Source organism: Bubalus bubalis, chromosome 3 (genome assembly GCF_019923935.1).
Source record: "Bubalus bubalis isolate 160015118507 breed Murrah chromosome 3, NDDB_SH_1, whole genome shotgun sequence".
NCBI classification, from domain to species: Eukaryota; Metazoa; Chordata; class Mammalia; order Artiodactyla; family Bovidae; genus Bubalus; species Bubalus bubalis.
In genome coordinates this window covers 132,069,521-132,083,372 of record NC_059159.1, presented here as the reverse complement: position 1 = coordinate 132,083,372, position 13,852 = coordinate 132,069,521, and the positions used below count along the sequence as shown (strand labels likewise).

The 13,852-nt window shown below is 47.6% G+C and overlaps 1 protein-coding gene across 1 annotated transcript in view; it reads left to right on the top strand.

The window, feature by feature from the left end:
* LOXL2 (lysyl oxidase like 2) overlaps positions 1-13,852 on the top strand; it is a 112,430-nt gene that overhangs the window by 88,632 nt on the left and 9,946 nt on the right. Inside the window, exons 9-10 of the mRNA XM_006069549.4 lie at positions 106-271; positions 7,531-7,774. Of these exons, the coding sequence (XP_006069611.2) occupies positions 106-271; positions 7,531-7,774 (410 nt within the window). The remainder of the gene's footprint in view (positions 1-105; positions 272-7,530; positions 7,775-13,852) is intronic.

Genomic DNA, 13,852 nt, shown 5'->3' with positions numbered 1-13,852 from the left:
ATCAGAAAGACTTGGGTGTTTTGGTGAGGCTGAAATTTGATAGAATGTGGGAAAGTGACAATTCAAGGTGATGTGCTGGCTATTTGTTGTTGTTGGTTCATGCAGGAGACCTGGTACTGGCATGGAAACATCAACGCCAACAAGGTGGTCATGAGTGGTGTGAAGTGCTCGGGAACGGAGCTGTCCCTGGCGCACTGCCGACACGACGGGGAGGATGTGGCCTGCCCCGAGGGAGGCGTGCGGTACGGGGCTGGAGTCGCCTGCTCAGAAAGTGAGAGCTCCTGGGGGTCTAGACAACTGTCCTGCCAGGCTCCAGGAGGGGCACAGAGCCTCACTGGTTATTCCCTGCAAGGCTCTGCCTGGGGTCTCTGCTATGAGCCCAGCAAAATGGAAAGTAGGGATGGATTCTTGTTAAGTGAGAAGAATCAGGGGCAAGAGGAACTACCCCCATAGGCAACCCTGGAATCTTGCCTGATAACAGTGGAGAAGGCTGGAAGGAGGAGTTGGGAGTCTGGAAGCCTTGGGTTCAAAGGCAGGGTCACTGTGGATTATTTAAGTGGCCTTAGGAGAATTAAGTGACTTGGTCTCTGGGGAGCTGGCTTCTGGCTTAGCAGTGAAACACACACTGCTTGGTGGGTCCGCTTCCTTCCTTCTGCCCTGCGGCCCAGATCATTTCCTGGGACTTCCCTGGGGATCCAATGGTTAAGACTCTGCGCTTCCAATGCAGGGGATATAGGTTCAATCCCTGGTCAGGAAACTAAGATCCCACATGCTGTGTGGAATGGTCAAAAAAACAAAAGGACATAGATCATTTTTTGTTGTCACACACACACACAGGGTGATTTAACCTCCTAGTGACTCCCTGGGAATCCTAGAGAGCTTGACAACATGGAAGGGAGCCCCCACCCCCACCTCCATCCCCACCCTGGCCAGAATTCAGAGTGCCCATCTCAGCAGGTTCCCTGCCAAGCTGAAAGGACTGGCTGACAGCCCTGTGGGTGTGTTCTTCTCTGGATCCCACCCTCCTTGCCTTATCAAAGGATTTCCTTGTGTATCTGGGAGGTGGGAGAGGCCCTGAGCCTGGCCAAAGGACTCCAGACCAGGCATTGCCTGCCGTTTATTAGCTGATCTTGGCAAAGTTAGTTCACTGCTATGATCCACAGTCTTTGTTGTTTTCCTAGAGCCTGGAAATTAAATGTGACAATGACGCATGCAACCGCTTAAAAAACAGTGATGCGCTGTCGTTTACCATCACGGAGAACTAGGGAGATTAAACTTGAACTCAGCGACTTCTCCCCCTTTTAGACCCATTCAGCATTTCGTAACCCTTGTAAAGCAGGACTCTCAACCGCAGCGTGAGCTTCTTGGGGAGACATTATATATTGTTGCATCCTTTCTGAGAGGAAAGAGTGCGAGTACCACCCTTACCAGACCCCCAGGCAGAGAGATGTGGTCTCCCCATCATCGGGAGTCTTTTCTCAGCTTAATAATTTATTTATATTTTTAATATACCATTTATCAAAAAAGAAACTAAGATAATATAAACCTAAGTAAAATTCAAGGTAGTATAAGATAAAAGCAGATTTAGAAAAGAGTAGGGAGACTTCTCTGATGGTCCAGTGACTAAGACTGCATGCTCCCAATGCTAGTATCCTGCGTTTGATCCCTGGTCAGGAAACTAGATCCTACATGCTGCAACTGAAGATTCTGCATGCTGCAACTAAGACCTGGTACAGCCAAATAAGTAAATATTTAAAATTATATATATATATATATATAATTTTTAAAAAGTAGGTATTGGCAAAATGAGAGTGGCTCAAACTGGAACTGATAGAGATTAATAAAAGTTTATATATTATAGAGACCTATACATTTACTGGGCTTCCCTGGTGGTGCTAGTGATAAAAAAAAAAAAAAACAAAAACAAAAAAAAAACCTGCCTTTCAATGCAGGACAGGTAAAAGATGTGTGTTCGATCCCTGGGCTGGGAAGATCCCATGGACGAGGGCACAGAAATTCACTCCAATATTCTTGCCGGGAGAATCCCACAGACAGAGGAGCCTGGCGGGCTGCAGTCCGTGGGGTCACACAGAATTGGACACAACTGCACACAACTTAGGCTAGCACAGCACATACATTTACTGTCATAGAGTCATATACATTTATTGTTGTCATTATACAGTGAGCTTCCTACCAGCCAAAGGAAAGAGAGAAATGTGGTCTTTAATATAATTCACAGTATGCCTGGGCTTCCCTCATAACTCAGTTGGTAAATTATCTGCCTGCAATGCAGGAGACCCAGGTCCAATTCCTGGGTCAGGAAGATCCCCTGGAGAAAGAAATGGCAACCCACTCCAGTATTCTTGCCTGGAAAATCCCATGGACAGAGGAGCCTGACAGGCTACAGCCCACAGGATCACAAGAGTCAGACATGACTTAGCAACTAAACCACCACCACCACCATGCATGAGGTAGAAACAAACCCATGAGTCAAGAGAAGCCCACTCTCCTAGATACTGAGATCAAAGGGGAATTTTTCATTATGAGGACCAAGAATTATGAGATCAACAGGGCCCTCACATGCTCACGGCAGACCAAAAATGACCTTCATGGGGCTATTGCTCAAAGAACCCTTCTGCCTGGGCTGAAGGCATCAGTCAGAGTCTGTAGGGGGAGGAAGAGCCACTGGGGCCAGGAACACTGATCTGGCTTCATATTTTATTCATAAAGAGAAAATATATTCTTCTAGCAACCTTTTGCTTGCCTAATGGCTCAGTAAAGAATCTGCCTGGAATGCAGGAGACCCAGGTTTGATCCCTAAGTCGGGAAGATACTCTGGAGAAGGGCATGGCAACCCACTCCAGTATTCTCACCTGGAAAATCCCATGGACAGAGAAGCCTGGTGGGTTACAGGCCATAGGGTCGCACAGAGTGGGGGATGCTTTGGGTATTAGGGAGGTCAAGATCTCATTCCATGGTAGGTGTTGAGAATGGGCTACCAGCCAAGTCAGGCCATGTTACCTTGAGACTCCTGAGAGGGAGGTAGGGCTGGCCTCCTCCCGGAAAGAAGAGAGCCTGATGGAGACACCAGTGACGAGCGCAGAGGGAGGCAAAGGGATTGTCCATTGAGTACTGACTAGTGTACACATCATGAAAAGAGGCCACAACACCCTCATTAAACTGTGCACTCAACACTCAGCCCCAGCAGTTGTGCATCCTGAAAATCTACTGGGCTCCATGCACAGCCAGGGAGGGGACCCAGACTGGGCAGAATTGCTCCAGGCAGTGGTGAACATGAGGGAAGCAAAGCTCATAGAGGACACTCACCTCAGAAATTTGCAAGCATCAGAAAATAAAAGATGGATGGGTCTTAGGTTTGAAGGTTTGTTTGCTTATTTTGAGATTTTTTTTTTATGTGGATCATTTTTTTTTTAAGCCTTGATTAATTTTGTTACAATATTGCTTTTATGTTTTTTTTGTTTTTGTTTTTGGCTGCAAGGCATGAGGGGTCTTTGGGTCTTTGTTCCTCAACCAAGGATCGAACCCACATCCCCTGCGTCGGAAGGCAAGGTCTTAGCCACTGGACCACCCGGGAAGTCTCTGGGTCTTGTCATAAATGGTTCATATACTACATTCCTGTGAATTGAAGTACACTAGAAATGTTCAGTAGAATCTCACTTTTAAACAGAGACACAGTTAATCCTTTGGCGAAGAAGTTAATCCTTCTAATATAACTGTTTAGTAAACATAGATTGTAACCACTGGTGATTATTTTTTTAAACACCTGCTATGTACATTGTGCTAATTGAATAGGTCAAGCTTGTTTTAAAAGAGGTAACTGGGTGAAAACTCTCACGTGGAGCAACAGTGTAAGGGGAAACTGGTAGAACCGGATACATATCAGAGCCTTGAAAGCATGCAACCTGCCCCCAGCAAGTTACAGAAATATATTCTGAAGAAACGATTAAAGTTACACGCGGAGATTTACTACAGGACGTTTATCACTGCTTTATCTTTAACTGTGGTCCAGTGGTTAAGAATCCGCTTGCCAATGCAGGGGACATGGGTTCAGTCCCTGCTCCAGAAAGATCCCACATGCCACCAGACAACTAAGCCCTCTCGCCTAGAGCCCATTCTCTGCAACTGGAGAAGCCACTTTAGTGAGCAGCCTGAGAACCGCAACTAGAGAATAGACCCGCTGTCCGCAACTAGATAAAGCCCCACACAGCAACAAAGATATAGTGCAGTCAAAAGTTAAGAAGTAATATTAATTAATTAATTTAAAAATAAATAAAGTGTAGGTTAGGGTTATGAATTAAATATTGTAATGGATATTTATTAACAATTGTATATGTCAAGATATGTTTTAAGAGAGGCAGCATTAACAGACTAATACAATATAAATAGTATTGTATGTAGTACAAATCTTCATACAGTATTACACATGGTGGGAAATACATTTGTAATTCCCAGAAGAATCAGACCAAAGCATTAAGAGTGTTCTCTCTATTCGTAGCATGATTTCACTGTTAGAAGTTAGAGGTCTTAGTCACTGTCGTGTCCGACTCCTTGCGATCTCATGGACTATAGCCCGCCAGGCTCCTCTGCCCATGGCATTCTGCAGGCAAAAATAATGCAGTGGGTTGCCATTCCCTTCTCCAGGGGATCTTCACAAGCCAGGGATTGAACCCAGGTCTGCTGCATTACAGGCAGATTCTTTACCATCTGAGCTACCAGAGAAGCCCCGATTCATTGTTATTGTCTGCTTTTTATTATGGAAAATCTCAAGCCACTCTAAAGGAGATTCAGTTCAGCTCAGTGCAGTCGCTCAGTAGTGTCTGACTCTTTGCTACCCCATGGACTGCAGCATGCCAGGCCTCCCTGTCCATCACCAACTCCCAGAGATTACTCAAATTCATATCCATTGAGTTGGTGATGCCATACAACCATCTCATCCTCTCTCGTCCCCTTCTCTTGCCTTCAATCTTTCCCAGCATCAGGGTATTTTCAAATGAGTCAGCTCTTTGCATCAGGTGGCCAAACTATTGGAGTTTCAGCTTCAACATCAGTCCTTCCAATGAACATCCAGGACTGATTTCCTTTAGGATGGACTGGTTGAATCTCCTTGCAGTCCAAGGAACTCTCAAGAGTCTTCTCCAACACCTCAGTTCAAAAGTATCAATTCTTTGGTGCTCAGCTTTCTTTATAGTTCAACTCTTACCTCCATACATGACTACTGGAATAACCATAGCCTTGACTAGACAGACCTTTGTTGTCAAAGTAATGTCTCTGCTTTTTAATATGCTGTCTAGGTTGGTCATAACTTTTCTTCCAAGAAATAAGCACCTTTTTATTTCATGGCTGCAATCACCATCTGCAGTGATTTTGGAGCACAAAAAAAATAAAGTCTGATACTGTTTCCACTGTTTTCCCATCTATTTGCCATGAAGTGATGGGACCAGATGCCATGATCTTCGTTTTCTGAATGTTGAGCTTTAACCCAACTTTTTCACTCTCCTGTTTCACTTTCATCAAGAGGCTCTTTAGTTCTTGTTTCCTTTCTGCCATAAGGGTGGTGTCATCTGCATATCTAACGTTATTGATATTTCTCCCATCAATCTTGATTCCAGCTTGTGCTTCTTCCAGCCCAGCATTTCTCATGATGTACTCTGCATATAAGTTAAATAAGCAAGGTGACAATATACAGCCTTGACGTACTCCTTTTCCTATTTGGAACCAGTCTCTGTCGTTCCATGTCCAGTTCTAACTGTTGCTTCCTGACCTGCACACAGATTTCTCAAGAGGCAGGTCAGGTGGTCTGGTATTCCCATCTCTTGAAGAAGAATTTTCCACAGTTTATTGTGATCCACACAGTCAAAGGCTTTAGCCTAGTCAATAAAGCAGAAATAGATGTTTTTCTGGAACTCTCTTGCTTTTTTTGATGATCCAGCATATGTTGACAATTTGATCTCTGGTTCCTCTGCCTTTTCTAAAACCAGCTTGAACATCTGGAAGTTCATGGTCCACGTATTGTTGAAGCTTGGCTTGGAGAATTTTGAGCATTACTTTACTAGCGTGTGAGATGAGTGCAATTGTGCGGTAGTTTGAGCATTCTTTGGCATTGCCTTTCTTGGAATGAAAACTGACCTTTCCAGTCCTTTGGCCACTGCTGAGTTTTCCAAATTTGCTGGCATATTGAGTGCAGCACTTTCACAACATCATCTTTCAGGATTTGAAATAGCTCAACTGGAATGCCATCACCTCCACTAGCTTGTTCGTAGTGATGCTTCCTAAGGCCCACTTGACTTCACATTCCAGGATGTCTGGCTCTAGGTGAATGATCACACCATCATGATTATCTGGGTTGTGAAGATCTCTTTTGTACAGTTCTTCTGTGTATTCTTGCAACCTCTTCTTTATACCTTCTGCTTCTGTTAGGTCCATACCATTTCTGTCCTTTATTGAGCCCATCTTTGCATGAAATGTTCCCTTGCTATCTCTAATTTTCTTGAAGAGATCTCTAGTCTTTCCCATTGTATTTCTTTGCACTGATCACTGAAGAAGGCTTTCTTATCTCTCCTTCCTATTCTTTGGAATTCTGCATTGAAATGGGTATATCTTTCCTTTTCTCCTTTGCTTTTTGCTTCCCTTCTTTTCACAGCTATTTGTAAGGCCTCCTCAGACAGCCATTTTGCTTTTTTTGCATTTCTTTTTCCTGGGGATGGTCTTGTTCCCTGTCTCCTCTACAATGTCACAAACCTCCAGCCATAGTTCATCAGGCACTCTGTCTATCAGATCTAGGCCCTTAAATCTATTTCTCACTTCCACTGTATAATCATTAGGGATTTGATTTAGGTCATACCTGAATGGTCTAGTGGTTTTCCCTACTTTCTTCAATTTAAGCCTGAATTTGGCAATAAGCAGTTCATGATCTGAGCCACAGTCAGCTCCTGGTCTTGTTTTTGCTGACTGTATAGAACTTCTCCATCTTTGGCTGCAAAGAATATAATCAGTCTGATTTTGGTGTTGACCATCTGGTGTTGTCCATGTGAAGAGTCTTCTCTTGTGTTGTTGGAAGAGGGTGTTTGCTAGGACTAGTGCGTTCTCTTGGCAGAACTCTATTAGCCTTTGCCCTGCTTCATTCTGTACTCCAAGGCCAAATTTGTCTGTTACTCCAGGATTATTCTAAAGGAGATAGAATAATATTAATATAATGAAGCCTCATGGACCCATTACCCAGATTGAACTACTGACAATATTTTGCAAACATGACAAAGAGTCGCACACCACTGAACCACTAGCATGCACGCACACACTGAGATCTGCAGAGGTGTCCAGCAGGGCTCTCAGAGAAGGGAGAAGGAGTTGGGGGTAGTAATCCCTAACCCGGATAGGGGAGACCACAAGAGCCAGTTCCAGATGCTCGGCAGGCATGCAGGCCAGTCACTGCTCGGGAATCAAAGGAAACCTAGGTGAGAAGGGGCGTGGGGTCTCTGGCCTGTCTGAAGCCTGTGTCTGCCCTGCTCCCAGCCGCCCCTGACCTGGTCCTCAATGCAGAGATCGTGCAGCAAAGCACCTACCTGGAGGACCGGCCCATGTTCATGCTGCAGTGCGCCATGGAGGAGAACTGCCTCTCGGCCTCGGCCGCCCAGACCAACCCCACCACGGGCTACCGGCGGCTCCTACGCTTCTCCTCCCAGATCCACAACAATGGCCAGTCCGACTTCCGACCCAAGAATGGGCGCCATGCCTGGATCTGGCATGACTGCCACAGGTGAGCCATCCCTCCCTGCCCCAGCCTGCCAACCCATGGGACCCAGATGGGACGCAGACTCACAGGGCCACTTAGACACAGCTGAGTGGCACATGGTCCTGGGGGCAGGGCTCCCCCTAGCTGAAGGGCTCCTTTACATTTGCAGACAGCGTTCTCCCCTCCCAGAGGCCCTGGCCCACCTCACCCTCTCCAAGCCTGCTCTCTTTCTTGCCCCTGACACCTCAGAAACAAACTTCATTTTGAGAACCCAGTGCCCCTCCATTGACCTCAGTCAATGGTGTCAGGTGTGTTCTCAGCACATTCGTGCTCTGCAGGGAGCTTGGGGTGCTGCAGGTGTTGGATGCTGAGTTCATGTAGAAATATATTTTATTCTAGTCTAGTCTACTTTATCTTTATTTTTGGCTGTACTGGGTCTGCGTTGTGGTGCCCAGGCTTCTCTAGTTGTGGCATGCAGTCTCTCTACTTGTGGCATGTGGGTTATTTAAAGACCAGTATGCTCTACATGTTGAACATCTCTAGGAAGATGGTGAGTGTGGAGACACAAGTTCTAGGCCCAGGAGTCATGAGACCTGGTCTCTCAATCCAGCCGTGCCTCTAACCAGCTGTGTGATGTCAGGCCATCTGGGCCACGTCAGCTGGGACCTCCACTGTCCCTTCCCACCCTCAGTCTGTGGCTCTGTTCCCAGTGCTATATAAATTCCTGGATGAGAGCAGAGCACAGCCCCAGAGCCAGCCCAAGCTGGAGCCAACAGAAGCCTTGCCGTTCATCTCCCTGTGCTCCCCAACCTCCTTCCTTTTGTTCCTTTGCTTGATTCCCACCCTAATCCAGAACTCTCTGTCTGTGGTGCTGGCTCTCATTTTGCTGCTCTGACCTGAGCTGGGTGGGTAGAGGGAACAGAGTGAGCAGTTTTGAAAACGAACAGAGGGAGGCCCCTGCCATTCAACATGGCAGCCACCTTCCCACCCCTTCCCCGAGGGACCACAGACTTTGACCCGGTGGGAGTGCAGGGTCGCTGTGCTTAAATTCCCATCCCTACAAAAGTTTTGCATCAGGTCCCCACGAGGGCTGGCAGCATCTGCAGTCAGTGTCAAATCCAGGACCCTTGGGAGATTGACAGTTGCGTAAGAATCTGCATGTTAACAGGTCCCCAAGGGATTGTGTGCCATTAGTCTGAGAGGCCCCAGTCTGGCTGACCTCTAGGTCCTTCCAGCTCTGAAATGTGATGATCACTGTTAGGGACACAAGAACTAGAGTTGGTAGAAAAAGGTACCAGGCAGGGTACCCTCCTTCTGAATCAGGAAGCCGTGGCTCTGCATTCACATGGCTTGTCCAGGATGAAGTTGGAGAATGGGGGTCCTGACTGGGGCCTGCCTGACTCCCAGTATGTGCCCTTCCTGGTACCTCCCCCAGTCTTCAGAAGGGCTTCTCTGGTGGCTCAGACAGTAAAAAAATCAGCCTGTGATGCAGGAGACCTGGGTTCCATTCCTGGGTCGGGAAGATCACCTGGAGACGGGAATGGCAACCTACTCCAGTATTCTTGTCTGGAGAGTCCCATGCACAGAGAAGCCTGGTGGGTTACAATCCATGGGGTCGCAAAGAGTCAGACATGGCTGAGCAACTAACCCTTTCCTGTCTTTCCCCTAGTCTTCATCACAAATCTGTTGGGCTGCTTTTTCATGTCATAATTTATGCCTAGTCACATTTGAAACTGTTTAGGGATAGAGTTGTTCACTCCATTTCAAAAGAAAGGACAATTTGAACTTTCCTGGTGGCCCAGTGATGAAGACTTCACCTTCCAATGCAGGGGGTTGCAGGTTCTTAGCTCCTGGTCAGGGAGCTAAGACCCTACATGCCTCATGGCCAGAAAACCAAAACACAAGACAGAAGCATTATTGTAACAGATTTAATAATCTGGTCAAAAATGGTCCGTATTCAAAAAAAAGAAAGGACTGTGATAGAACTCGGGGGTGCTAATATTCCTTTATGTAGTTGACCCTTGAACAACACAGATTTGAAATGCGTGGGTCCCTTTATACATGGATTTTTCTTTTCCAATTAACGTAGTACCTCTACATATTTTCATTTTATAGCTTTTAAATTAACTCAGTGTGGGCAAAAGTTTGTGTTCGATTAGAGATCACACTACATGGAATCAAAAGAATTAGGGCTGCTTGTGTCCAGATTCTATCCAGGCAGTTTCAGTTTCCTGCCCTCGGGTGAGTCATTTCTGAGCTCCTTTGTTTCTGAGGCTGAGATAACAGTTCTTGGAGTTTCAACTGCTCTGAGGTCAGTGCCCCTAACCTCTGCGTTGTTCAAAGGTCAACTGCAATTACTCTTGGTATGTCCTGAAAGTCCTCATTAGCCAAAGAAGTTTGGGTGTTTATATAGAAGCATGGAGGTCTTCTGCAGGGAGGGAGTCAGAGAGTAAAATTAAAGCCCTGACATATGGGTGCCTGATTTCCTTCCGAGAATACATGGCGGAAGCGCTGCCCTTTGGATCTATAAGTAGAAGGTAATTGCGTCTCTGCCCCATATATGGTGCTCCACCCAGACATCACACGGTAGGGCTCTCCCTGTGACATAGGCTTGCTCTCCAAGGAATGGTTTCTTCTCTAAGAATACACATGGTGACCTCATGGAAGTGTTTCTTCTGAGCCGGAGCTCCAAGCCACCCTGACCTCCCTGCCCCAAACCCTGCTTTTCCTGTGGTCTATTTCCTTTCTTTGTTTACAGATGTTGCAATCAATGGTTTGGAAGGAATGAGTGGGAAAGATCATACTGGCTAAGCATATGTCCCTTCAGCCTTGCCCTCCTGGACTGTGGCTGAGAACCTCTGACCACAAGACCCCAGGGAGTGTAAGAAACTCCCCACCCCTGGCCTCCAGAGCTCCAGGGGAGCTTCTCCAGGACCTGTGGGAGGACCTTCAACAGGACTCCTGGCCCTGAATCTCTCTGTTGAGTCCCTTTGGGAGCATGATGAGAACTGACCCATCCTCCACTCAAAAAAATTATTTCTGGATTTTACACCCTGTTTGAGCAGATTTACAGATGCTAAAGCCCATCTGTGAAGTTAAAGTTGAGAACTCTGGCTCAAGTTAGCCTGAATCTGCAAAATGGTCACTCCCAATTTAGCTGATGCTATGATGAGGAACAGAGATATAGTCTTTGAAAGTGCTAAGACGAAACACCACAGGGGCTTCCAGGTGGCAAAGCCGTAAAGAACCCGCCTGCCAGTGCAGGAAATGCAGGAAACGTGGGCTTGATCCCTGGCTCAGGAAAATCCCCTGGAGAAGGAAATGGCAATCCACTCCAGTGTTCTTGTCTGGACATCCCATGGACAGAGGAGCCTAGCAGGCTACAGTTCATAGGGTCACAAAGAGTCGGACACAACTTAGCAACTGAGCAGGCACACGCAAGGTGACGCTCAGAGACTGAGCCCTCTCAGAGCCTCCTCACAAGCCAGCCCAAAGGGAAATGCTCTGAGCCATTCTCTCTCATCACCATGGCTCTTGACTGATGATCCTGATGGGGGTCCCCTTCCTGCTTCTTGCGCCCCAGCTAGTGGGCCACACTGCTCACCTGGCACATGATGTCACAGAGTAGCCTTGCCGCTCCTGGTTCTCAGCCCCTGCTGTGTCCCAGGGTGTAGCATCCTGCCTTGCCTCCTACCTCAGGAAAGCCCTGGAGGGGAACTGGGAGCTGGAGATGCAGGGAGATGGATATCCAACACAGGTGCCAGACCCTCTGATCACGGGTGGCCCGGCTACAAAAGGCGGGACTTTCATTCATCCCCCTCTGCCACCATGTGCAGAGCAGCCCATGTTTTGGGTCAAAGCCCTTCAGATTCAGTGTGGCCTCAGTGAGCCAAATTGAGGCCTTCATCCCATCCGGGAGGGCTTTGTTCCACCTGAGGACTGCCTAGCAGGTGGGGAGCGAGCAGAAGGGCTCCTGCCCTTTTGTGGCAGCACCTCCTGAGGTTGGAACACACCCCTACATTCTCTGAAATGGGAATGGGAGCATCTTCTGATCCACAACTGAATGCCAGTCAGGACTGTCCAATCTGGAGGCACCGGGGGACACATGGCTGGTATGAGAAAGGAAGAAGAGTGAAGCATCTCTGTAACATGCACTGATGCTCAGACGGAAAGTCTTATCTGGTCCAGAGATGACCTAGGGTAACAAAGAACATACCCAAACCTCCCTTCTTGTTCTGGACTGGCTTTGTGTGTCATCCACGTGTCCACCCAGAGCCCTGTACCTCGGCTGGTGCCATGCCTTAGTGTACCTCCCTCTCTAGTCTCACAGTGGAAGATCACCCTTCCTCTCCGCCAAGTTGCAGTGACCTCCACCGGCCTCCAGTAAGCTAGTGTCTGGTGTTCTCTCCTGCCTAGACTTCCTGAAGCTCTGCAAACTGGTGTTTCCTGTCTTTATCCCATAGATCAGGCTACCTCTTAGACCTCTGAAGATTAGGACGCTCAGCCTGAAATGAGAAAATGTCCCTGGATCACCAGATGCTTCCTCCCTCCTTCCCAGCAGCCTCAATCAATTTCCTGGGGTGTGAGTGTGGGTGGTGAAGGGTGGGTGCCCCTGGGCTTTCCAACCAGCCCGCTGGGAGGAGAGGTGGCCTGGGAGGTGATGTCCACACACGCCCCAGCAGTAAAACACAGAGGCTCCCGGACCACAGCTAGCTAGCTAGCATCATGAATATCCAGCCAGCTGCTTCCCTCCCCGTGTCCACAGGGGAAAAAACGAAGAGTCGGGGAAGACTCTTAAATCAAGTCTGCAGGAAGCATGGGCAGCAGGAGAAGGTCAGCCTTACAAGAGTCTGTCTGTGGGCTCCGTCTGCATTTTGTTTAGACAGCGGAACATAAACCTATTCCTCTTCAGTCTTTCCAGCCAGTAAACATAGCAACATAAACCCCTCTCTGAAAGAGGTAGACATGTTTTAGGCAGTGAGTCAGACCTCGTGTCCCATCTTGCTCCTTCAAGAAGCCAAAATAGACTCTTTCAAAGTCATTCCTTCAACTGCCACAGAATGCAACCTTGTAACTGTTCCCCATGGGCCCCTGGCTCAGCATCCTTTTACCCAGGAACCCAAGTGACCTGGGAAAAGCCCAAGTTAGGAACTTCTGACGTTATTTATAGCACCAGCCCAATGCAGGAAGAAGGGAAAGAGCCTCTCATTTCCTCTGTGAAAAGCTGTCCTTTTAATTTTCCTCTTCTCTCTGTCCTCTTCTGTTCCCATCCAGCCGAGAGAGCCTGAGGGCAAACACCTAAGGCTAGGGGTGTTGTGGGGGGCGTCGAGGAAGCTGCTGTCGGCCAGGAAATAATCGTAGCAATGGGTCCCCTGGAGAAGGGAATGACAACCCTCTCCGGTATTCTGGCCTGGAGAATCCCATGGACAGAGGCCTGGCAGGCTACAGTCCATAGGGTCGCAAAGAGTCAGACACGACTGAGTGACTAATACACACAATCATAGCAATGGTAGCGGTGTTGATAGTAATAAAGCAGGACTCCATCACTCAGGGGAGTAGTCGCGGTAAGGAGAGGGTGGACAGGTACTGAGTGTTCCTCTGTCTCAAGCCCCGTGTTAGGCATTTCTGTGACTTCTAATCCATGTTTTTTTTTCCCGTTAATAGTTTACTTTTATTTATTTTTTTAAAGTCTTTTTTGAATTTGTTACCATATTGCTTCTGTTTTACATTTCGGTTTTTTGGCCACGAGGCCTGTGGGATCTTAGCTTCCTGACCAGGGACTACACCCCCTGCATTGGAAGGTGGAGTCTTAGCCTCTGGACTCAACCAGGGAAGTCCGTCTCCTAGTTCATCTTTACAGAACCCCTGACGGGGGTCATGCTATCATTCCCTGTTTCCTGTGGAGGGAACTCAGGTCACAGGGAAACAAAACTCATGATTCTGTTCCCCAAACCTTGGTACCTGGTGCCTTTTCCCATTTTCCAAATGTTCCTGGAATGACAGACGAACAAGTGCGAATACTTGCAGCCACTTGTGATAAGATGTGTAGCAGCTTTGGATGGACCTGGCACCAAGCCCCTCAGGAAGGCTACTCTCAGAAGC